General features: G+C 41.6%; 1 protein-coding gene and 1 non-coding gene across 3 annotated transcripts in view; both read right to left on the minus strand.

Annotated features, from left to right (window-relative positions):
* The window catches only part of LOC113883197 (S-adenosyl-L-methionine-dependent tRNA 4-demethylwyosine synthase), a 146031-nt gene that overhangs the window by 61458 nt on the left and 61433 nt on the right, over window positions 1-23140 (minus strand). For both annotated transcript variants that reach the window (XM_027526646.1, XM_027526647.1), the window contains 2 exons: window positions 22142-22319; window positions 11219-11354 (listed from right to left, as the gene is read on the minus strand). In XM_027526646.1, coding sequence (XP_027382447.1) covers window positions 11219-11354; window positions 22142-22319 — 314 coding nt within the window. The remainder of the gene's footprint in view (window positions 1-11218; window positions 11355-22141; window positions 22320-23140) is intronic.
* Window positions 22728-22800, minus strand: TRNAM-CAU. Its single transcript has one exon. It is a non-coding gene; the product is annotated as a tRNA-Met (tRNA).

Raw genomic sequence — 23140 nt, forward strand, 5'->3', positions numbered from 1 at the left:
GAGGTCAGAGAGCGCAGAACAACTGACCCTCTCATACACTGCTGGGGGAAGTATAAATTGGCATAGTTAATTTGGAAAACTGGCAACACCTACTAAAGTGGGACACACACTTATCCTGTAATCTAACAAATCTGGCCTACATATTTACCCAACAGAAATGCACATATATTTAGATATATATAAGAATGTCCCCCAAAATTATTCATAATAGTCAAAACCATAAAACAACTCACATGTCCACCAAAGGTAGAAACACTAAAAAATGTGTTGTATCGTCATATTCTGCAGGCAGTAAAAATGGATGAACCGTTACCTATAACGTCACAGAGATACCTCAAACATGATACCGAGGAGAGAAACAGACACAGAATAAAACATAAATGGTTCTATTTGTATAAAGTTCTAAAAATAGTCAAATCAGAAACAAAAGTTCAAGAAAGGCAAAATTAATCTATGGTGATAGAAGATGACAGAGTTTTCAAGATACATTAAATAAAAAAGTACAGTTGCAAAAATATGTAACAATCTCATTTTATAAGTAAGACATACACATACACATGAATTAAAATTCTGAAAGAGAAATAGCATCATAGTAATAGTGTTTTTGTCTTTGAATTCTGGTGGCATACACGTCATCTTATTTTCTTCATTATGGGGATATTTATTTTCTAACTTGTTTTTAGTAGATATGCTTAACTAATTTTAACCTGATAAAAGGAAATGCCTTTAATTTCTTCATTAAACAATATTATCGCTCTGGGTTCAGAAAGTTACTATTCATCACATTAATATCTATTGTTCACTCTTCCAACTTCCATCCTTCCACTCAACCCACTACACAATAGCTTCTACGCAAAACACTATATTCCACTTTGACACAGTCGTTAAGAGGTCAACTGGTAAACCAAGTTTCTTTTTCACTACCCCTTAACCGTCCCTCAGTAACTTCATGAAAACTCAGTTTCTTTGAATTGTATGTAATTCACCATACTTGCATGGGATTGTAAAAACACTGTTACCAAACTACATACCACACCAGACTCACTCTCTACATACGCTCCTCAACTTGAAAGCTTCAAAATTTGTCTTCCCTAAGGCTCCTTCTTTGGCCTTCTCTAGACATTTCTTAGATAATTCCACCCACTTTCTTGCCTTCACCTGCAATCTACTGCTACAGAGATGACTTCTAAATCTACATATTCACACTCCAACATTCCTCTGAGTCTCCAAGTCATGGAAGTAACTATCTACTTAGCTACAAGACATCACCTGATGCCTCAACATGAACCTAAGATGCAACATGCTCATCTTTCCGTAGTAAGCTTATGCAGAAGTCAGCTTTGGAGAAAATCTATTCTCTACTCACTAGGGAATTTCCTAGGACTGGGAAGAGCCAACCAGTTTGCAGATTTCCCCATGGGCTCAGTGGTAAAGGGATTTCCTTGTGGCTCAGCTGGTAAAGAATCCACCTGCAATGTGGGAGACCTGGGTTCGATTCCCGGGTTGGGAAGATCGCCTGGAGAACGGAAAGGCAACCCACTCTAGTATTCTGGCCTGGAGAGTTTCATGGACTGTTTAGTCCATGGGGTCGCAAAGAGTCGGACATGACTGAGCGACCTTCACTTTCACTTTCAGTGGTAAAGAATCTGCCTGCAATGAAGGAGACATGGTAGGAGCCTCGATTTCAATGCCTGGGTTGGGAAGATCCCCTGGCGGAAGAAATGGCAACCCACTCCAGTATTTTTGCCTGGGAAATCCCATGGACAGAGGAGCCTGGCAGCTACATAGAGTCACCAAAGAGCCGGACATAACTTAGCCAGTAGACAACAACAAAAAACAACAACTGGAGAGATCAAGGTCAGCAGTCTTGGTCTGATCTCTGCTGCTGCTGCTGCTGCTGCTGCTGCTAAGTCGCTTCAGTCGTGTCCGACTCTGTGCGACCCCATAGACGGCAGCCCACCAGGCTCCCCCGTCCCTGGGATTCTCCAGGCAAGAACACTGGGGTGGGTTGCCATTTCCTTCTCCAATGCATGAAAGTGAAAAGTGAAAGTGAAGTCACTCAGTCGTGTCCAATTCTTAGCGACCCCATGGACTGCAGCCTACCAGGCTCCTCCGTCCATGTGATTTTCCAGGCAAGAGTACTGGAGTGGGGTGCCATTGCCTTCTCTGGGTCTGATCTCTAGAGTGGCTAAAACCAGGATACCCTCTTAGCCAAACAGAAGAGGGTGAAACGACACTAAATCCAGGCTGGATGGGATCAACAATACAGAGAGGATACACGCAGGTTAGATAAATGTAAAAGGCAAAACAAAGTCTAAGAAAAGATAATAATAAGAACAGATATCCAGCTACAGCCAGATGGACTAAAGTTCAAGAGAAGACTTTGGCATCAATGATGGGAGGCAGAAATAAACCAAAGAGGTCAACAAGCAGGGCAATTAGTCAGAATGATAGAGAAGAGATTAGTTTATTCTAAAAAGGAAGGAGGGAAGAAGAATGCTATTTAACTGGTGGGTCAGATGGTAAAGAATCTGCCTGCAATGCAGGAGACCCAGGTTCGATCCATGGGTTGGGAAGATCCCCTGGAGAAGGAAATGGCAAACCACTCCACTATTCTTGCCTGGAGAATCCCATGGACAGAGGAGCCTGGCAGGTTACAGTCCGGGGGCCATAAACAGTCGGACACAACTGAGTGACTCACACATACAAAATATTCTACATTGAAAGACATACAATTATTTTATATACCATTATTTTATGTCTCTCCTCTATGAAAGTAACAATGCTACCAACTGAATATGACATGCCATCTCTAGCTACATCTGACTTTAGAAATGTTAGAAAGTAACAAAATGTTTCTGTTGCAACTGGAGAACAGCAGAGACACAAGGCTCCCTCCCAGGTGTGCTCAGGACAGGAACCTGATGAACACTCAGGCCCCACGATATGAAGGAGCAGGCTGGAACGCACTCTGGTGAGACCCTGATGTGGGCCAACAAGCAGGAAGCTGAGCAAGGAGGGGAAAACCCAGACTTCCCTCCCCTGGGTTTTTTACCATTTTACTTTACCATTCACACACAACACATCACTTTTGACACTTCTGGTCACATGTGTGAGGGATTTTCCCCCACCAAATTATTCTCTGCAACATGAGCCAGGTGTCCCACCAATTAACCCACTTTTGACATTATACCTACTTCAGAGGCCAGTCCCAAGTCTAGGCCGTCACCTGTGCTCCTGGCTGATGGGCTGTAAATCAAGGGTTCCCAGGGCCCCCTCCTCTGGTTTGATTAATCTGCTAGAGCAGCTCGGAGAACTCAGGGAAACACTGACCTACATTCACCAGTGTATTAAATGGTACAGATGAACAGACACATAACGCATGGTCTTGGGAGGGTTCTGAGCACAGGCACTTCTGTCCCCATGGAGACGGGGACATCACCCTCCAGATATGTGGTTGTGTTCACCAACCTGGAAGCTTCCCAAACCCCCCCAAGTGGGATTTTTATAGAGGCTGCTTCTTGTAGGCACAATCAATCATTAACTTCACTTCTAGCCCTTCTCCATACGTGTGTGTGTGTGTGTGTGTGGTGGGGCGTGCTGATAATTCCAAGCTTCTAATTATGGTTTAGTCAGCCTGCTGACCAGCCCTCAAGCAGGATCCATCCAGGAGCCCACCTAAAGTTGCCTTATGACAACAAAAGATGCTTCTAGTGCTCTTATCACTTAGAAAACTACAAGGGCTTTAGGAGCTCTGTGCCAGGAACTAGGGGCAGAGACCAATATATATATATTTTCTACTATTTCACACTGTTACTGATGAAAAACTATACTGGCTTTAACCTGAAGGTCAAAGAGAATTTTTATTAGAGTGGAAAAATGCTCATGACCCAGTGTTAACAACAAAGAGCAACATACAAAATTGAATCATAAAGGCAAAAAAAACACCCTCCCCCAAAGGATGAATAGAAGAACTACTTCACAACGTCAGTGGTAGTTGTCTCAAAGTCCTGGAATTATGGGTAACTTCTTTTCTCTTTACTTCCCCTACCTTTCTATAATCAAAATGTAATATTTTTATAATCAGATAAGGACAAATATTAGATGTTTGTTTTTTTAAATATGCCAGTTGTAGGCCACATGAATACTTCAGTTTATTTAAATATTAGATACACAACCATCTCATTAATGTACAGTTTCCCTGGTAGCTCAGACATAAAAAATCCGCCAGCAATGCGGGAGACCTGGATTTGATCCCTGGGTTAGGAAGATCCCCTGGAGGAGGGCATGGCAATCCACTCCAGTATTCTTGCCTGGACAATCCACATGGATAGAGGAGCCTGGCTCAGTCCACGGGGTCGAAAAGAGTTGGACACGACTGAGTGACTAAGCAAGCACGCACAAGCCCTTCTTAACCAGCAAGACATTACTCCAAGAACATCAGCTCAATGCATACTCATATCCGTTGAACTAATGTTCATTTTGAACATCCAAGAATGTGTAATAAGGAGAATTATTTCTGTCTTTCAAACATGAGGTTTCAAGAATATCAATATTTCTACTCAAACATGGGGAAAGATGAATTACTTTCATTTCCTATTGGATCTTCAGCTTGGCATAATAATGGACCAGCAGAAAGACAAGTGGTCACACTGCTGATGAAAGGTCTACTGCCAAAGGTAAGCAGTGTTGTCTTGCACAAAATGAATTTCTCTTTTTAAAAAAAAAAGACCTTGACGAGTAGCTGCCGTGTCCAGAAACTGAAGCTAACACCTTTTATGCTGTGTTATCTTGACGAAATTGCTTTTTAGCCCTACATAATCAAATACCAATATATTTCTCCCCTCATATTTGAAAAGGAACATTTTGACAAAGGAGAAAAATCTTGAAATATAAACATTATACTTGCCAAGAGTAATAAAACAAAATATGCTACCTTCTACTTTGGGTGGTACAAGCTCACACATAGGCTGAAAAACTTGGGAAAAATCAGATTTCTGTTTATAAAGTTTAAGAAATTGTTCAAATGCTTTTCCTTGCTCAGGTATATTAAATGCTCAAACAAGTAACAGGAGATAATACTATGGGTGTTCTAATTAAAGTATCACTTTTATTATAAAGTTTTCATTTAAAAACTCAAATGATATGTGATTATAATAACCATACATTTGGCCCTAGTGAAAAAGTATAGCCACAACATAAATGTCTTATTTTCTAGTATTAAACAGCAGTAAAGTCGAATTTTCTTAATAATTATCTAATGTACCATCATATCAGATATTCAAAAGGAAATCACATAGCTTGAGTTAAGACTTGTTATTTTGGCAGCAGCTTCCTGCCACAGATCTTTTCTAAATGACAATATAAACAATGGAAGAATGAGAAACATAAACTAAGCGCTGCAAAACGCTTAGAAAGCAATTATCCGAAACTGCAGGCAGCTAAACAGCCCAAGAAACTTTTCCAACTAGAGTTACATGGATACAAATATGATGTTATATGTAAGAAGCTCATGGGTTAGAAAATATTGTAGAACTTTAAGTTACTACATGGCTAACAATGAGTCAATCTAGACTACTTACAATTGAACTGGACATTCAAAGGCTTGTAACTTCAAGATAAGAATTCATTTTGTGCTGCTTTGAAGCAGGAGTTGCCTTCTGTATTTTTGCTAAATTTCCATACTGGGTCAAAGACATCTTCACGTTCTTCCAAAAGATGTGGAACGTATATACTATGGAATACCACTCAGTCATTAAAAAGAATGAAACAATGCTGTTTGCAGCAATGTAGATACAACTGTCCTACTAAGTAAAGTCAGTCAGAAACAGACAAATACCTTATGATATCACTGACATGTGGAATCTAAAATAGGACACGAATGAACCTTTCTACAAAACAGAATCAAGACTCATGTAGAACAGACATGTAGTTGCCAAGGAGGTGAGGGAGAGAGGGACGGATTGGGAGTCTGGGGTCAGTAGAGGCAAACTATGACATTTAGAGTGGATAAACAACAGGGCCTACTGTATAGCACAGGGAACTATACCCAATCTCCCAGGATAAGTCATAATGGAAAAGAATATTAAATATATAGATATATAACTGAGTCACTTCGCTGCACTGCAGAAATGAGCACAACAGTGTAAATCAGGATATGTCAACAAATAATTAAAGAATGCATTTGTGGAAACTTTTGGCCAAAAGGAAAAAAGGAGACTACTGAGCCAGTCTGCTAATGCCTACTTGTCATCTTCCACACTCTGACTCAGATAGGCCTGGATAACAATCTCATATGTGTTTGATATTTTTTTCATTTTTATTGGAGTACGGTTGACTTACAATGCTGTGTTAGTTTCAGGTGTACAGCAAAGTAGTTCAGGTAGTTATACATATAAACATTCCACTCTTTTTCAGACTCTTTTTGCATTTAGGCCATACAGAACACTGAGTAGTTCCTTACACTATACAGTAGGCCCTTATTCAGTTCAGTTCAGTCACTCAGTCGTGTCCGACTCTTTGCCACCCCATGAATCGCAGCACACCAGGCCTCCCTGTCCATCACCAACTTCCGGAGTTCACCCAGACTCACGTCCATCGAGTCAGTGATGCCATCCAGCCATCTCATCCTCTGTCGTCCCCTTCTCCTCCTGTGCCCAATCCCTCCCAGCATCAGAGTCTTTTCCAATGAGTCAACCCTTCGCATGAGGTGGCCAAAGTACTGGAGTTTCAGCTTTAACATCATTCCTTCCAAAGAAATCCCAGGGCCGATCTCCTTCAGAATGGACTGGTTGGATCTCCTTGAAGTCCAAGGGACTCTCAAGAGTCTTCTCGAACACCACAGTTCAAAAGCATCAATTCTTCGGTGCTCAGCTTTCTTCACAGTCCAACTCTCACATCCATACATAACCACTGGAAAAACCACAGCCTTGACTAGATGGACTTTTGTTGGCAAAGTAATGTCTCTGCTTTTGAATATGCTATCTAGGTTGGTCATAACTTGTCTTCCAAGGAGTAAGCGTCTTTTAATTTCATGGCTGCAATCACCATCTGCAGTGATTTTGGAGCCCAAAAAAATAAAGTCTGACACTGTTTCCACTGTTTCCCCATCTTATTTCCCATGAAGCGGTGGGACCGGATGCCATGATCTTCATTTTCTGAATGTTGAGCTTTAAGCCAACTTTTTCACTCTCCTCTTTCACTTTCATCAAGAGGCTTTTGAGTTCCTCTTCACTTTCTGCCATAAGGGTGGTGTCATCTGCATATCTGAGGTTATTGAGATTTCTCCCAGCAATCTTGATTCCAGCTTGTGTTTCTTCCAGTTCAGCGTTTCTTATGATGTACTCTGCATATAAGTTAAATAAGCAGGGTGACAATATACAGCCTTGATGTACTCCTTTTCCTATTTGGAGCCAGTCTGTTGTTCCATGTCCAGTTCTAACTATTGCTTCCTGACCTGCATACAAACCTCTCAAGAGGCAGATCAGGTGGTCTTCCCTGGTATTCCTATCACTTTCAGAATTTTCCAGTTTATTGTGATCCACACAGTCAAAGGCTTTGGCATAGTCAATAAAGTAGAAATAGATGTTTTTCTGGAACTCTCTTGCTTTTTCCATGATCCAGCGGATGTTGGCAATTTGATCTCTGGTTCCTCTGCCTTTTCTAAAACCAGCTTGAACATCTCGAAGTTCATGGTTCACATATTGCTGAAGCCTGGCTTGGAGAATTTTGAGCATTACTTTACTAGCATGTGAGATGAGTGCAGTTGTGCAGTAGTTTGAGCATTCTTTGGCATTGCCTTTCTTTGGGATTGGAATGAAAACTGACCTTTTCCAGTCCTGTGCCCACTGCTGAGTTTTCCAAATTTGCTGGCATATTGAGTGCAGCACTTTCACAGCATCATCTTTCAGGATCTGAAATAGCTCCACTGGAATTCCATCACCTCCACTAGCTTTGTTCATAGTGATGCTTTCTAAGGCCCACTTGACTTTCACATTCCAGCATGTCTGGCTCTAGGTCAGTGATCACACCATCGTGATTATCTGGGTCGTGAAGATCTTTTTTGTACAGTTCCTCTGTGTATTCTTGCCATCTCTTCTTAATATCTTCCGCTTTGGTTAGGTCCATACCATTTCTGTCCTTTATCAAGCCCATCTTTGCATAAAATGTTCCCTTGGTATCTCTAATTTTCTTGAAGAGATCTCTAGTCTTTCCCATTGTGTTGTTTTCCTCTATTTCTTTGCATTGATCGCTGAAGAAGGCTTTCTTATCTCTTCTTGCTATTCTTTGGAACTCTGCATTCAGATGCTTATATCCTTCCTTTTCTCCTTTGCTTTTCGCTTCTCTTCTTTTCACAGCTATTTGTAAGGCCTCCCCAGACAGCCATTTTGCTTTTTTGCATTTCTCTTCCATGGTGATGGTCTTGATCCCTGTCTCCTGTACAATGTCACGAACCTCATTCCATAGTTCATCAGGCACTCTATCTATCAGATCTAGGCCCTTAAATCTTTTTCTCATTTCTACTGTATAATCATAAGGGATTTGATTTAGGAACCTGGAATGTCAGGTCCATGAATCAAGGCAAATTGGAAGTGGTCAAACAAGAGATGGCAAGAGTGAATGTCGACATTCTAGGAATCAGCGAACTAAAATGGACTGGAATGGGTAAATTTAACTCAGATGACCATTATATTTACTACTGCAGGCAGGAATCCCTCTGAAGAAATGGAGTAGCCATCATGGTCAACAAAAGAGTCCGAAATGCAGTACTTGGATGCAATCTCAAAAACGACAGAATGATCTCTGTTCGTTTCCAAGGCAAACCATTCAATATCACAGTAATCCAAGTCTATGCCCCAACCAGTAACGTTGAAGAAGCTGAAGTTGAATGGTTCTATGATGACCTACAAGACCTTTTAGAACTAACACCCAAAAAAGATGTTCTTTTCATTATAGGGGACTGGAATGCAAAAGTAGGAAGTCAAGAAACACCTTGAGTAACAGGCAAATTTGGCCTTGGAATATGGAATGAAGCAGGGCAAAGGCTAATAGAATTTTGCCAAGAAAATGCACTGGTCATAACAAACACCCTCTTCCAACAACACAAGAGAAGACTCTATACATGGACATCACCAGATGGTCAACACTGAAATCAGATTGATTATATTCTTTGCAGCCAAAGATGGAGAAGCTCTATACAGTCAGCAAAAACAAGACCAGGAGCTGACTGTGGCTCAGATCATGAACTCTTTATTGCCAAATTCAGACGTAAACTGAAGAAAGTAGGGAAAACCACTAGACCATTCAGGCCCTTATTAGTTATCTATTTTATACAGAGCTGTGTGTATCATATGTGTTTGATATTGCCAACCCTGCTGTTTACTTCCATTTAAACCCATTCTGATTTTCATGTTCCTGTCTTAGCAACAAGCGAAGAGGATACACCTGAGGGTAAAGATCACAGCCAAAGAGACTTTAGCAACCAAGCCAGATGTTGACTTGCTGGTTTTATAAATAATCCAAGATGGATCAGAAACTAATGCCTATTTTTCATGTCTTATATAATGTCAGTGTTAATCACCAAAAAAGGCACTGATTTAACTTCTCAAGCATAAAATCGGGCAGGGGGGATAGGAGTGAGTATGGAATGTGATCAGCTGAAAAATAAAGAAAATGTATACAGTACCTCTTACCACTACAGAGCTCTGGTGAGTCTCATTCACTCTTTTAACAAACATTTGTCAAATACCCTGGTGGCTCAACTGGTAAAGAATCTGCCTGCAATGCAGAAGCCCTGGGTTTGATCCCTGGGTTGGGAAGATCCCCTGGAGGAGGGCATGGCAACCCACTCCAGTATTCTTGCCTGGGAAATCCCCATTGACAGAGGAGCCTGGCAGGTTATAGCCCTTTGGAGTCACAAAGAATCGGACACGATTGAATGACTAAGCATAGCACACAAATACCATAAAGTGTGCCATGTTAGATAAAATTCAGATATGAGTAAGGAATCCAGTTTGGGAGAGGGAAGCTAGGATAAAATAGAGGAAATGAAGTGTATTTACAGATATGAAACTTAGGAAGCGAGACGGGGCAGCTATCTGCAACTGGAGAAAGCTTCACAGCAGAGGTAGTAAGGAAGCTGAGACCTGAAGGTTGCAGAGAATTTCTGCAAGTCAAAGAAGTGGAAAGAAAGGACAGTCTGGGCTCTCAAGAAAAGTGCTGGGCACACCTGCAGAAATGGCAAGATGAGTAGAGACGTGTAGCATTCCTGGGGAAGATGGTGAACGACGAGCCTGGAAATGTCCACTGCAGCCAGACAGCCATGGGGCAGGAAGGGCAAAAGAGGGAAGGGCAGGTTTTCTGGGATACCAACTACCATCTTCGGCTACACATCAAAAGTCCCCCAAGATGTTTAAAATGCAGATTCTTGAATCCCACTAGGAATAAGAAACCCATTTTTTAAGCTCCTACAGTGGTCATCAATATCAGATCTGGGTAGAACATGAAGAACTGCAGGGCAGAAGCAAAGAGAACAAGAAAGGGGAAAACGACTACAAGAGAAGAAGAGGCAGAGCAAGGGACTTCCCTGGTGGTCCAGTGGTTAAGAATCCGCATTCCAATGAAGAGGACACAGGTTTGATCCCAGGTAGGGGAACTAAGATCCCATATGCCCCAGGGCAACTGAGCCCGCACACAGCAATTAAGAGAGTCCATGCACACATGAAGAGCCAGCACAGCCAAAATTTTTTTTTAATTGATTTTTTTTTTTAAGGTAGAACAGAAAATATCAAATACTGACAGCAGGCCAATGGAGAAGAAGCAGTACTTTAGGTCGAAAAGAATAAGGAGACTTAAGAAGGGGCAAAGGTTTGCAGGAAAAGACATCAAATTTGGACGCTTTGGGGTTGAGTTCCTTACTGGGTAGGTAATTTTGTTCTAGAAATTCAGGAAAACTAATTTCATATTTAAACATATTCTAGGGTTGCTACGTACTGCAGCTTAACTGTGTTTAATTAGCTTTGGGGGTATGCATCCCTCTCTCTAAATACATCAAAGACATATATAAGGCACAGTGCTAGAAACTTAAGAGGAAATCGATAAATAAATATATTGAATAATAAAAGTGGAAGTCTTAAAAAAAAGTTGTAGATTTTAGTCTTTTTTAGAAAGAAAAGAAAAACCTCTCCATTTTTTTTTTTAAAGATGTCATAACTCTTACCTTTGCAGCCAAGGCTTTTAAACTATCAAGGAATCTTTGCCAGAAATCCCTGAAGAGCGGGCGGTCGATTTTCTTCAGGCTGTCTTTGGTGCTAGCGTCCACACTGACGTAGAGCTGGGTAACTGGTTTGAGGTCCCTTGGTAATTCAAAATTCAAAAAAAAAAAACGCAACAGAAGAAAATTACACATAAGTCAGGCTCTTCATAATGTTAAACTTACAATCTGTAATAGATGCAGTGCTTAAATATGTCACTGGGTCTAGAGGCTTCTACTTCTCCCAGAAATTGAAGGTATGATTTGTTTCACTGGTGGCTCAGCTGGTGGGCTTCCCTCATAGCTCAGATGGTAAAAAATTCACCTGCAATGCAGGAGAGCCTGGTTCGATTCCTGGGTTGGGAAAATTCTCTGGAGAAGTGATAGGCTACCCACTCCAGTATTCCTGGGCTTCCCTTGTGGCTCAGCTGGTAAAGAATCTGCCTGCATTGTGGGAGACCTGGGTTTGATCCCTGGCTTGGGAAGATTCCTTGGAGTAGGGAAAGTCTACCCACTCCAGTATTCTGGCCTGGAGAATTCCAAGGACTTTATGGTCCATGGGATTGCAAAGAGGCGGACACGACTGAGGACTTTCATTTTCACTTTCAATGCAGAAGATGCAAGAGATGCAAGTACAATACCTGGGTCAGGAAGACCCCTTAGAGAAGGAAATGGCAACCCACTCCAGTCTTCTTGCCTGGGAAATCCCATGGACAGAGGAGCCTGGTGAGCTAAGTCCATGGGGTGATAAACAGTCAGACAGGACTGAGCATGCATGACATTGTAACAGAATGAAATATCAGTTGGTTATTCTTTAAAATGACTGGACACCATCCCTAATGAACTGAAAACATTTGATTACTTAAAACTGGTCTCTCTTCAAACAGGTCTCTCTTCAGTGGAAAATAAAACAAGATCAAGCTTTAGCTCTGGCACTTTCAGCTCAATTACAAGGGGCTCTCAGACCGAAGCTTCTCCAAAAACTCTGCCACTAAGGCTTCTCCAGGGATCTGTGCTGATGGGCCACTTCCCATCATCCATTTGCTAATGGGGTTTTCTAAGGAACAAGAACAAGTCTTCTCTGAAGCACACAGAGCCACACCAAGGCCTTGTCTAGGCCTCTGAGAACAGGAGTGGGTTGACAGTCAAGCCTTGCGTGGACAAACAATGACCTACTCCGAGGGCCATCAGCAAAGCAGAGTTAGCAGAAGGGCAGCAACATATTCACAAAACAGCACAACCCAGAAGAAAAACACATGTTGCAGATTTTTATTTTCTTTGCCTTCTTAATCTGCATCCGTCAGTACCACTCATTCCCCACTTCTCTCAAACTCACTGGCTCATTTCACAAAGTAATCATCTACCACGTTTCTTGCCAGTTATGTTTAAAGCTCAGATTGTACTTTTTCCAAAGCCTCTCTGTTCTCCCTGCCAATGGGTCTCATAATTCACTCTCTTCAGTGAATTTCGAGAAAGAAAGAAATTGCCCCTTAATAATCCTTACTAAATTCTATTATTAATTTCCTATAACTATTTCATAATTTATATTAACCTCGAAAATGTTATTTATGTGTTGTTTTTTTTGGTTTCAAAGTCTATGCCCTTTTAAAAACTGACACATAATTCACATGCCATAAAATTCACCATCAAAGGGGTGATGTGCTTTTATATCTATCAGGGTTGGCCTTACAACTTTCCTTGACGGACAGGAACTCTATTTTTCTTTTTACCCAGTCATATCAGTAGACACTGAAAGCTACTTTTCAGTGGATATCGTTGACTTCAACTGACAGAACTTTTTAAGGAATGTAGGCCAAACGAATGCTTGTAATGATCTGGCTTAGTGACATATGGAAAAACCAGAAGGGGCTAAAGTCAAAGTTGTTAAAAGTGGGGAAGCTTTGATCAAAGCTAGGAAAGAATGATTAAAACACGGCAGACTCTCATTGCTTTAATCCCTCTCCAGGGCTGATATGATATCTAAAAGGAATCCTTAAAAGTTCAATAATGTGTCACTACTGAGCAAAGGACATCAATTACTGGAAACGCAAAACGACTGTAACTATAATGCCGGCAACTTGTCTCACCACCCCTTTTGCTGGGGGCCTCTTTAATAAAATAAGCTACTCTAACTGGACTTTGTGTTTTACAAAACTAAAAAAGATCATCTTAATGGATACTGCAGGCTATCATCATCTAATAACTCACAGAACTTTGTGTCATAAAGCTGCCTGATGCAAAATGGGAACCAGCCTGACCTTTTCACTACACCTCCATACCTGCTTTTAGATTATGAACAGTAAATTCCAAAGGCCTTAGTTGCTTTACAAGCCCTCATCATTTCACACACACACAAAAAAGGTGGGGGGGTGGGGGGGGGGTGGGCCTGGACATTGATACTAGCAATAAGGAATTTTGTCAATACTAGATGTTTGAAGTGCTATAATTAAGGAATTTTATAGATTTTTTCCCAAGGAGCAGAGGAAGAATGGAGAAGAGGAAAAGTCCTAAGGAGCTTTCGAGTTCATTCCTAAGTGGCTCAAAAGCAGTAAAAGGACCTTGGAGAAATGTTCTGAGTCTCTGCTATTGGCCTCTGTTCCCTGAAAAAACAGGCAATGAGGCTCCAAGCTCAGTCATTTGTCTGCCTCCATTTTATACAGAGATAGGATGGTTTTAGTCACATCCTTAAAACTATCATAATAATTCCTGAGTCTCAGAATCTCTCAATGCTGTTGAGAGTAATTAAAAACTATACAATGAAAAGGATATAAAGTCTGAGCCCAATCCCCAGTGAAAACATCCTGTGAATCTTGATATGATTATTGTGATGACCTTTCATCCTGCTAATTTTAAACCTGAGTTATGAATGATCGTATATAGAAATACACAGTAACTGAACATAAAAATCCTCTCCTTCTTCCTTTCTTTAGAGATCAGGCCTCATTCTACCCAGAATAATCTCAATAATCATATCAAGGTCCTACCTAAAATGAACCTACTCATCTCTACAGAAAGGAAAAAAGGGAGACAAATTTATGTTTATAAGAAATCAAGGACATCAAATCAGTCAATCCTAAAGGAAATCAACCCTGAATATTCACTGGAAAGACTGATGCTGAAACTCAAATAACTTTGGCCATCTAATGTGAAGAGCCGACTCATTGGAACCTTTCCTGATGATAGGAAAGGTTGATGGCAGGAGGAGAAGAGGGTGACAGAGGATGAGATGATTGGATAGCATCACCATCTCAATGGATGTAAGTTTAAGCAAACTTTGAGAAATAGTGAAAAACAGGGAAGACTGGAGTGCTGTAGTTCACGAGGTTGCAGGGAGTTGAAAATGACTTAGCAACTGAACAACAAGAAATCAAGGGAATTCAGCAGTAACTTTGATGCTCCTATTAATAAAAAAATAACCAAAGTGACCATAAGCAAGTGAGAAGTACACTAAGTTATACACATATTGGAATATTCTAGTTATCTTTAAGTACTGATTCATAGTTTAATTGCCTTGTGTTCAGATACTGTGCTCTAAATGATTTCAACACTTTCTTGAAACCTTCTGTAATGCCCAGCACATGGCTGTTTGTTAACTGTTCTGAGAGCAAGTTCTGTGCTCTTAAGAATTTACATTCCAAAGTGTCAAGTTTCAATACTCTATTTCTGCCATATAGACTAAACTTGTTAATTTAGCCATTCAAATCTTCACTACTTTTACTGATTTTGATTTACTTGTTTTATCCATTTGAGAGAAGCGTGTTAAAAACTTGCTATTTCTCCTTAGAGTTCTGTCAATTTTGAGATTATGTTACTGAGTGTTTACAAATTCTGACATATATACAAACATATTGCTTTATGTTCCTAGTGGGTTTAATATTTTATTATTAGGAAATGCCCCATTTCATCTCAAGTAATGGTTCTTGCCTAATGTACACCTGACTGATACTACATAGCCTATCTTTCCAATGGTGTTTCTCACGTATTATATTATTATGCACTAACAATGTCACTACAAGGCGGTCATTATTACTGTGATCATTTTACAGATGAGTAACTAGCCACTGAGAAGTTATCTTCCCCATGTCAGAAAGACAATAAGAAAGCAAGTCAAGATTCAAATTCAGATCTCTTCTAGACAGAGCCCAACCCAGCTCCTCCTCATTTCACTGTGCTACCTCTCTCTCTTTAGCTCATCCAGAAAAGCATAGTTCTGAAAAGTATTCCATCGATTCATAGACAAAAAAGAAGACTATATTTTAAACTTAATACAAACAGAACAGTGGCAGATTTTATTTTCTTGGGCTCCAAAATCACTGCTGACGGTGACTGCAGCCACAAAATTAAAAGATGCTCCTTGGAAGAAAAGCTATGATGAACCTAGACAGCGTATTAAAAGGCAGAAACATCACTTTGCCAACAAGGGTCCATATATTCAAAGCTATGGCTTTTCCAGTTGGCGTGTACGCACGTGAGAGTTGGACCATAAAGAAAGCTGAGCGCCGACAAATTGATGCTTTTGAACTGTGGTGTTGGAGAAGACTCTTGAGAGTCTCCTGGATTGCAAGGAGATCAAACCAGTCACTCCTAAAGGAAATCAACTCTGAATATTCATTGGAAGGACTGATGCTGAACCTGAAGCTCCCATACTTTGACCACCTGATGGGAAGAACTGACTCACTGGAAAAGACTCTGATGCTGGGAAAGATTGTGGGCAGGAGGAGCAGGGAGCAACAGAGGATGAGATTCTTGGATGGCATCACTGGCTCACTGGCCATGAGTTTGAGCAAACTCTGGAAGATCATGAAAGACAGGGAAGCCTGGCGTGCACAGTCCATGTGGTCGCAAAGAGTCGGACATGACTTAGTGACTGAACAACAACAAAAAAAACAAAACAGGCTAGGAGGAAATAAGAGACTTCTGTGGAAAGGAGCAAGTAGTATTTATAACCAATCTTCATTTCATTGTCGCTGTTATCTATAGCCACTTTGAGCTGATAAACACAAGAAAACTTTATTTTATTAAAATTCATGCATTTCTTCAAACATTTACTAAGTAATATGTGAAGAGATGTCCAATTTACAGAGTTTCTCTAACACCTATAGTGACTATCCTATTAATAGCAAAAACACGAAGCAAACAAAATAACAGAAGCACAAGTGGAAGAAGTGAAAGAAAGAGAATGAAGCTCACACATAGTTTCGATGAAGATGCTCAAAAGTAAACACACACAGGGACAAATTCTGCGGTGGTGGAGGAGGTGTGGGAAGTTAAATGTTAATTGTGTCATAGTTAAAAATGGAACAGAGCTCTGTCTTCTTACAATAAGCCTGCTGGCAGGGAGTAAGCTTTGAATTAACTGTATGTATCAAAAAAGAAAAAATATAAGATTTTAAATGTAAACTTAAAAACAGTGGACAAGAAAATTGTGTAGAGGTGAACTGAAGATGAAGCTAAGAGCAAGTCAGTCTACAAAGGGCTGTACACTTGACTCTACACCCTCTAATACACTCACAAAGAGGGAGACAGTTTTAGGATTCGAACACCCACAAAGGAAAGGACCCACTAGGTTCAGGGGACTTCCCTCGTGGTCCAGTGGCTAAAAATCTGCCTTGGGATGAAGGGGACACGGGTTTGATCCCTGGTCAGGGAACTAAGAACCCACATGCTGTGGGGCAACGAAGCCCACACAAAGCAACTACTGAGCCTGTGTGCTCTGGAGCCTGCATGCCACAATTAGCTTGCACACCGCAACTAGAGAGTTTGTGCACCCACATACCGCAAGTAAGACCCATGCAGCCAAATAAATAAATAATAGAAGGAAAAAAAAAACTGGGTTCAGTGTTGTGGAACATCACCCTCAGCACCTTCCTTACTCTGCCACATGGTCTGCTTTGAGCAAGATGTCTCAGGAGGTCTTTGACACCTTAGCACAGAACAGTTTACAGGAAGGAACAACATGCAGCAGTCCAGTGGGACAGCATTATCCAGGTGCGATGGGCCTTTCTGACGGCAAGGCTGAATGTCAGCACAGATCATGCAGTCTCCAGAATTAAGAGTCCTAAACTCACATGTCTGCAGGAGCCAAGGATACGATGCGAGTCACTTCTAAACGAAACAAGCCACTTCTAAACGAAAAAGAGGTTCTCTGGACACCGAACCACAGACTGTGTGTGAAACACTCCAGAATATTCTTGCCTTACCCCAAGCAATAGGCTTCTATTTTTCTGATATGCGGTGTTCTGTCTGCCTTCCATTGTTTCATGCCTGTTAGAAATGCTGACGGAAATTTCTCTGCTGTAAGGGATTCAACAGTGCGATTCCTCTGACAAGTAGTAGATGACACTCAGCCTCAGGGCTGAGGAGACAGCCAAGTGGTGGAGAGCACGGCAAACTGAAAAGTATAGGCTTTTGAATAGATAACCATTCCTTAGTGTGATATTGTCAGATAGTAACAAGTAGACACTTGGTCTTTGTCCCTAATCCCTGGCACAGAGCTCCTAATTTTGGTATTTCTCGAGTGACAGAGGTGAGAGATGTGTTTTCTGTCATCTCTAATGAGCCCCTCTCCACCAAACAAGAATTTATATTAATGAAGTGACTCTTGGTGGGCCCCTGGACAGCTTGAGGACAGGGGGCTGGTGCCAAAAGAACCAACCCAGTGATTAGAGGGTTGGCACTTTCAGCCCCACCCACAACCTCTAGGAAAGGGAGACGAGCTAGATAAGAGACTGAGTTCATCACCAATGATCGATCACAATGATTTCAATCGATCCTGTTTCCCAGCTGGCGCTAGTGGTAAAGAACCTGCCTGCCAATGCAGGAGACCCAAGAGACATGGCTTGAAATTCTGTGGATGGGCTGGGAGGTCCGTTCATCTTGGCTGCCTTTGCTAGTCTCAGTTGGCGCATCTGCTGGACTGGCTGGTTCATGATGGCCTCAACTGGGACAGCTGGGGCCTCTGTGTGTGCAGCCTCTTAACCCCCAGCAAGTCTGAAGTTGATCACACGGTGGCAGGGTTTCAGAGAGCAGCAAGAAAGGGCAAGCCTCGGTGCAGAGACATCATTCAAGCCTCTGCTTCTGTCACCTTCGCTCACTTCCTCTTGGCCAAAGCAAGTCACGTGGCCGAGCTTGGAGTCAGTGGGGGGACACTCAGAGCTACAGCACAAAGATCGCGGATACAAGGAGAGGGAGAATTTATGGCCATCATTTGTCGTCTACTGTAGCGCAAAACAGACTTTGTACCCTGTACTTTGTACCCTGTACAAAGAGGGTGGCCTTGAACCTACTGGGACTCAGTGTTTTTCAGGAATTCAACTAAAAAAAAAAAAATCGGAGTTACGTTGGAAGGCCCGGAGGGTTCTTAAGACTGGAAATCTCAAACTGGCAATTGATAAGGAGTAGGTTTTATTTGTCCTGCACCACGTTTAAAAGCTTTTTTTTTTTTTTTTTTTTTTGAGCCAACATTTAAATCCTGAGATTCTGCATAAAAGAGATTTCTTTTGGAAACCTTTGGAAAAAAAGACAATCTGGCAAAAATTGCCAAGCACCAAGTATGAAGTGCTGTTTTTATGACATTAGATCACTTCAGAACACACTTATCTGGTTTTTGACTCACACCACTTCTGACACCAGATGTGTGGTTCCTCTCCACACCAAGGAGGCCTGAGGTTCTCTGCAGACACCAGCTAGGTGTCCTGTGTTTAATTCCATTCTGACAGTAAATCCCTGGAGTCAGCACAGACCTCCCAGGTCAGGACTCAGTCCCAGGCCGCCCCTACTTCTGACACAAGTCACAGTTCCAGGCTGCCACCTGTGCTTCTGATCAACTGCCTGTGGATCTCGTGCCCTATGACCCCTCCTCGGGTTTGATAATCTGCTAGAACAGCTCTCAGAGCTCAGGGAAAACAGTTTACTTTCTATTAATAGTTTATTTTCAAGATTACAACTCAGAAAACTGCCGGATAAAAAGATGAGGGGGAAAGGGCACTGGGCGTCTCTACTCTCTCCAGATGCATCAGCTTCCCACCACCTGAAGTGTTCGCTGACCTGGAAATCAAACGAATGGTGGCGAGTTTGAGTGGCTCGGTCCCAAGGAAAATGATTACAGCAGAAGGTAACTGATGCATGCTAGGGTACCTCAGTTTCATGCCTATCAAAAATACTATTATAAAAACACTTGCTTTTGTGGAACTAAGAGGACTTTTTCTCAAGAGAAGGGGTTTTTGTTGTTGTTTAATCCTCAACAGCTCTATCATTAAATGTCACATTCTTGTCAGTTTTATTAGCTGCCATGTTGACAAATAAAAACATAAAGCTTTCTCATCTGCCTAAGGTGTTTTTTCCTATCTTCCATAAATCCTCACGGACCACTCACTGTGAAAACTCCCTTCTGTGGGAGAACTGTCAGTAAGGAACCCTATGCTTTGGAGCTGGGGGGGGAACTGAGATCCTCTTAAAGAAAAGTTGAGTATCCCAAAAAGGCCACTAGCCTGAATGTAACACTTGTAAGTGGGTCAAGGGAAGACCAGCTAACAAAGTCAAGAGTTTCTTTGAAAATACCAGAGTATGGCGGATCCCTCTACTGTTACAGAGCCCCACTATCCTAGCAATCAACCTGGCTGGAACTTTCCCAGTCATCAGCTAAGTCCTCTTCCATGCAGGGCTCACAGAGCCATCCAGTTTGCCAAGCTTATCTATCTATCATGCCTCAATGACACCTTTTTTTCCTCTTTTTTATTTTTTAAATTATGAAAGTATGACAACACATATACAGCAGACTTGGAAAACACAGAACAAAGTTACATATAGTTCCGCTGTATATTACGATTATTTTTTTAGGTAGAAAAATCAAGATTTTTAGTTGGAGTTTCAATATCAAACTCTCAAAAACTAACAGAATGAATAGACAGAAAAGTAGAAGGATATGGTAGATCCAAAAAGCACCATGAACCAACTCAACATAATTAAGATTTATACCATTTTCACACAACAGTAGGATACAAACTCAAGTTCCCATAGACTATAAACTAGGAGACACTGGAATATATCCAAGGACATAAAACAAGGTGCAAAAATTTCATGGTCTATAGGTACTGAAATCACAGAATCTGTTCTCTTACCACTGTGGAATTATGTTAGAAATCAATATCAAAAGATATCTGAAAATAATCCACATGTTTTCAAGTGCAATGTCAATGACACCTTTTTGAAGACTCCTCATTCTGTCTTCCTTTCATCCTTACAACTCTTAAACAAACCTTACCATCTCCTATCCAGTTTCCTGTTTCTTGGCCTTCCCACTTTATACAAACATGCTGGCAGATTACTCTGCAGAAAGCAAGATCTTCCTAAAGAACAGCATTTGAAGTCGTCGCCCCAACCTGTTCAACTGCTGCCAGGCTCTTCTGCACCCTCTGTGGTCCAAGTCAACTATATTTACATAGTGGTATCCCAAAGACCCCAATTCTGTATCTTTCTCAGGTAGTTCTTATTAAAAACCAACAGTTTCCTATCTCCTTCACAAGTACCAATCCCAGCCATATTTTTAAAAAACCTTTTTTTAAATTGGGCTTCCCTGGTAGCTCAGTTGGTAAAGAATCTGCCTACAATGCAGGAGACCCTAGTTCAATTCCTAGGTCGGGAAGATCTGCTGGAGAAGGAATAAGCTACCCACTCCAGTATTCTTGGGCTTCCCTGGTGGCTCAGTTGGTAAAGAATCTGCCTGCAATATGGGAGACCTGGCTTCAATCCCTGGGTTGGGAAGATCCCCTGGAGAAGGGAAAGGCTATTAAAAACCTACAGTTTCCTATCTCCCCAAGTACCAATCCCAGCCATACTGTTAAAATTTATTTTTTTTAATTGGAGGATAATTACTATCTCGCTGTATCTCACTGTTTGCTGAACCCAGTGCAGCCAAGGTATGAGCAGGGAAGCTGGAAGAAGATGCAAGGGCCATAGGAACTGCAGACATGCTTTACTGGCTCATGGCTGATGCAGCAGCAGCTCAACTCAGCGCAACTCTGCTGCTGCTGCTGCTAAGTTGCTTCAGTCGTGTCCGACTCTGTGCAACCCCATAGACAGCAGCCCACCAGGCTCTGCCGTCCCTGGGATTCTCCATGCAAGAACACTGGAGTGGGTTGCCATTTCCTTCTCCATTTCGTGAAAGTGAAAAGTGAAAGTGAAGTCGCTCAGTCATGACCGACTCGTAGCAACCCCGAGGACTGTAGCCCACCAGGCTCCTCCATCCATGGGATTTTCTAGGCAAGAGTACTGGAGTGGCTTGCCATTGCCTTCTCCGCAGCGCAACTCTACTCTGCCTCTAAGAGCTTTTCAGGTGGTGCTTACATAGGACCACACCACCACACACACGCACAGTGCCACAAATGATCCCAGCTAGCAGGACGTGAGTGGAGTGGGGCAAGAGAGCCTGACCACCGCCACCTAGCCAATTGCTCTCTCCTTACGATTACTTTACAATATTGTGTTGGTTTCTGCTATACATCGACATGAATCAGCCATAGGTATCCGTATGTCCCCTCCCTCTAGAACCTCCCTCCCACCCCTCTAGGTTGTCACGGCCATATTTTGAGACTCAAATTTTAATAAGCCTTCTCAGAGAAGTTTTTACTCCACTTCTCCCATCTAAAAAAAAAAAAAAAATGACTTCTCTGTTGAACTCCCCCAGCAATTTTTTTTGCCTCTATTCTTTAAACAAATGTTATCTTTCCCAATAGAATTGATGTTTAGGAGCAGGTGCTCTGACCCCTCAAAGCCAACATTTATACATAGTTAGAAATGAGTAAATCCTTTCTGAATCAATACCTATTAGTTTTACTTCTTAGTCAAACACAAGATTCAAGAAGCATCATCTTGACAGGCGAGACCACTCACCTGATTTCCGCAGGGAACTGTGCATTTGTGACCAGGAAACTGGAGATTTTACACTCATGAAGTAGCTTCAAAAACTTGTTGATTTCTGGGTACATGATGGGTTCTCCCACGAGAGACAACGCACAGTGCTTTACTGTCATTCCTTCTTCAAAGCGTTCTTCTTTGACGCCTGGCACCCCTGGAAGACAGTGGAAAGGACCAAGTTCAATAAGGTACAAATAGAGGATGTCACTTTTATTTTCCATAATTAAAAAATTTTTAATTTTTCTTAATGGTTGTTTGATTTTAGAGGGAAAATTCATTTTTGATACCAGCCAAATAATACAAAACAAGGGCTGGGAGGGGGGGAACCCTTAAAATTATTGAAAGTGAAAGTCACTCAGTCGTGTCAGATTCTTTGTGACCCCATGGACTGTAGCCTGCCAGACTCCTCCATCCATGGGATTTTTCAGGCAAGAATACTGGAGAGGGTTGCCATTTCCTTCTCTGGGGGATCTTCCCGACCCAGGGATCGAACCCAGGTCTCCAGCATCCCAGGCAGACTCTTTACCGTCTGAGCCACCAGGGAATCCCAAAAAGAATGATCTGCCCTGTCTGAGGTTCAAACTCAGGACCTTCAGATTATGAGACTGACATGCTGCCTACTGCACTAAGAGAGCAGACACAAACTTTCCCTTCTCTAGGGGATCTTCACAACCCAGGGATCAAACCCAGGTCTCCTGCATTGCAGACAGATTCTTTACCAGCTGAGCCACATTAAGTCAGAAAAAAAAAAAAAGAAAACCCTACAATGATTAAACCAGCAATCTCATCCTTGGCTTTAATACTATTTAAACTATATCAATAAAGCAGGCAAAACTAATTTTATTATTAGCTAATTATTTGGAACATAGAATACATTACTTTCCATAATTTTCTTAGCTCTGCATTCCATCATGTTGGTCTAAGAAAATGAACTCAGTATAGCTACATAAGGCAAGTAAAGTGAAAGCCGCTCAG

This window comes from Bos indicus x Bos taurus, chromosome 25 (assembly GCF_003369695.1).
Source record: "Bos indicus x Bos taurus breed Angus x Brahman F1 hybrid chromosome 25, Bos_hybrid_MaternalHap_v2.0, whole genome shotgun sequence".
Taxonomy (NCBI): domain Eukaryota; kingdom Metazoa; phylum Chordata; class Mammalia; order Artiodactyla; family Bovidae; genus Bos; species Bos indicus x Bos taurus.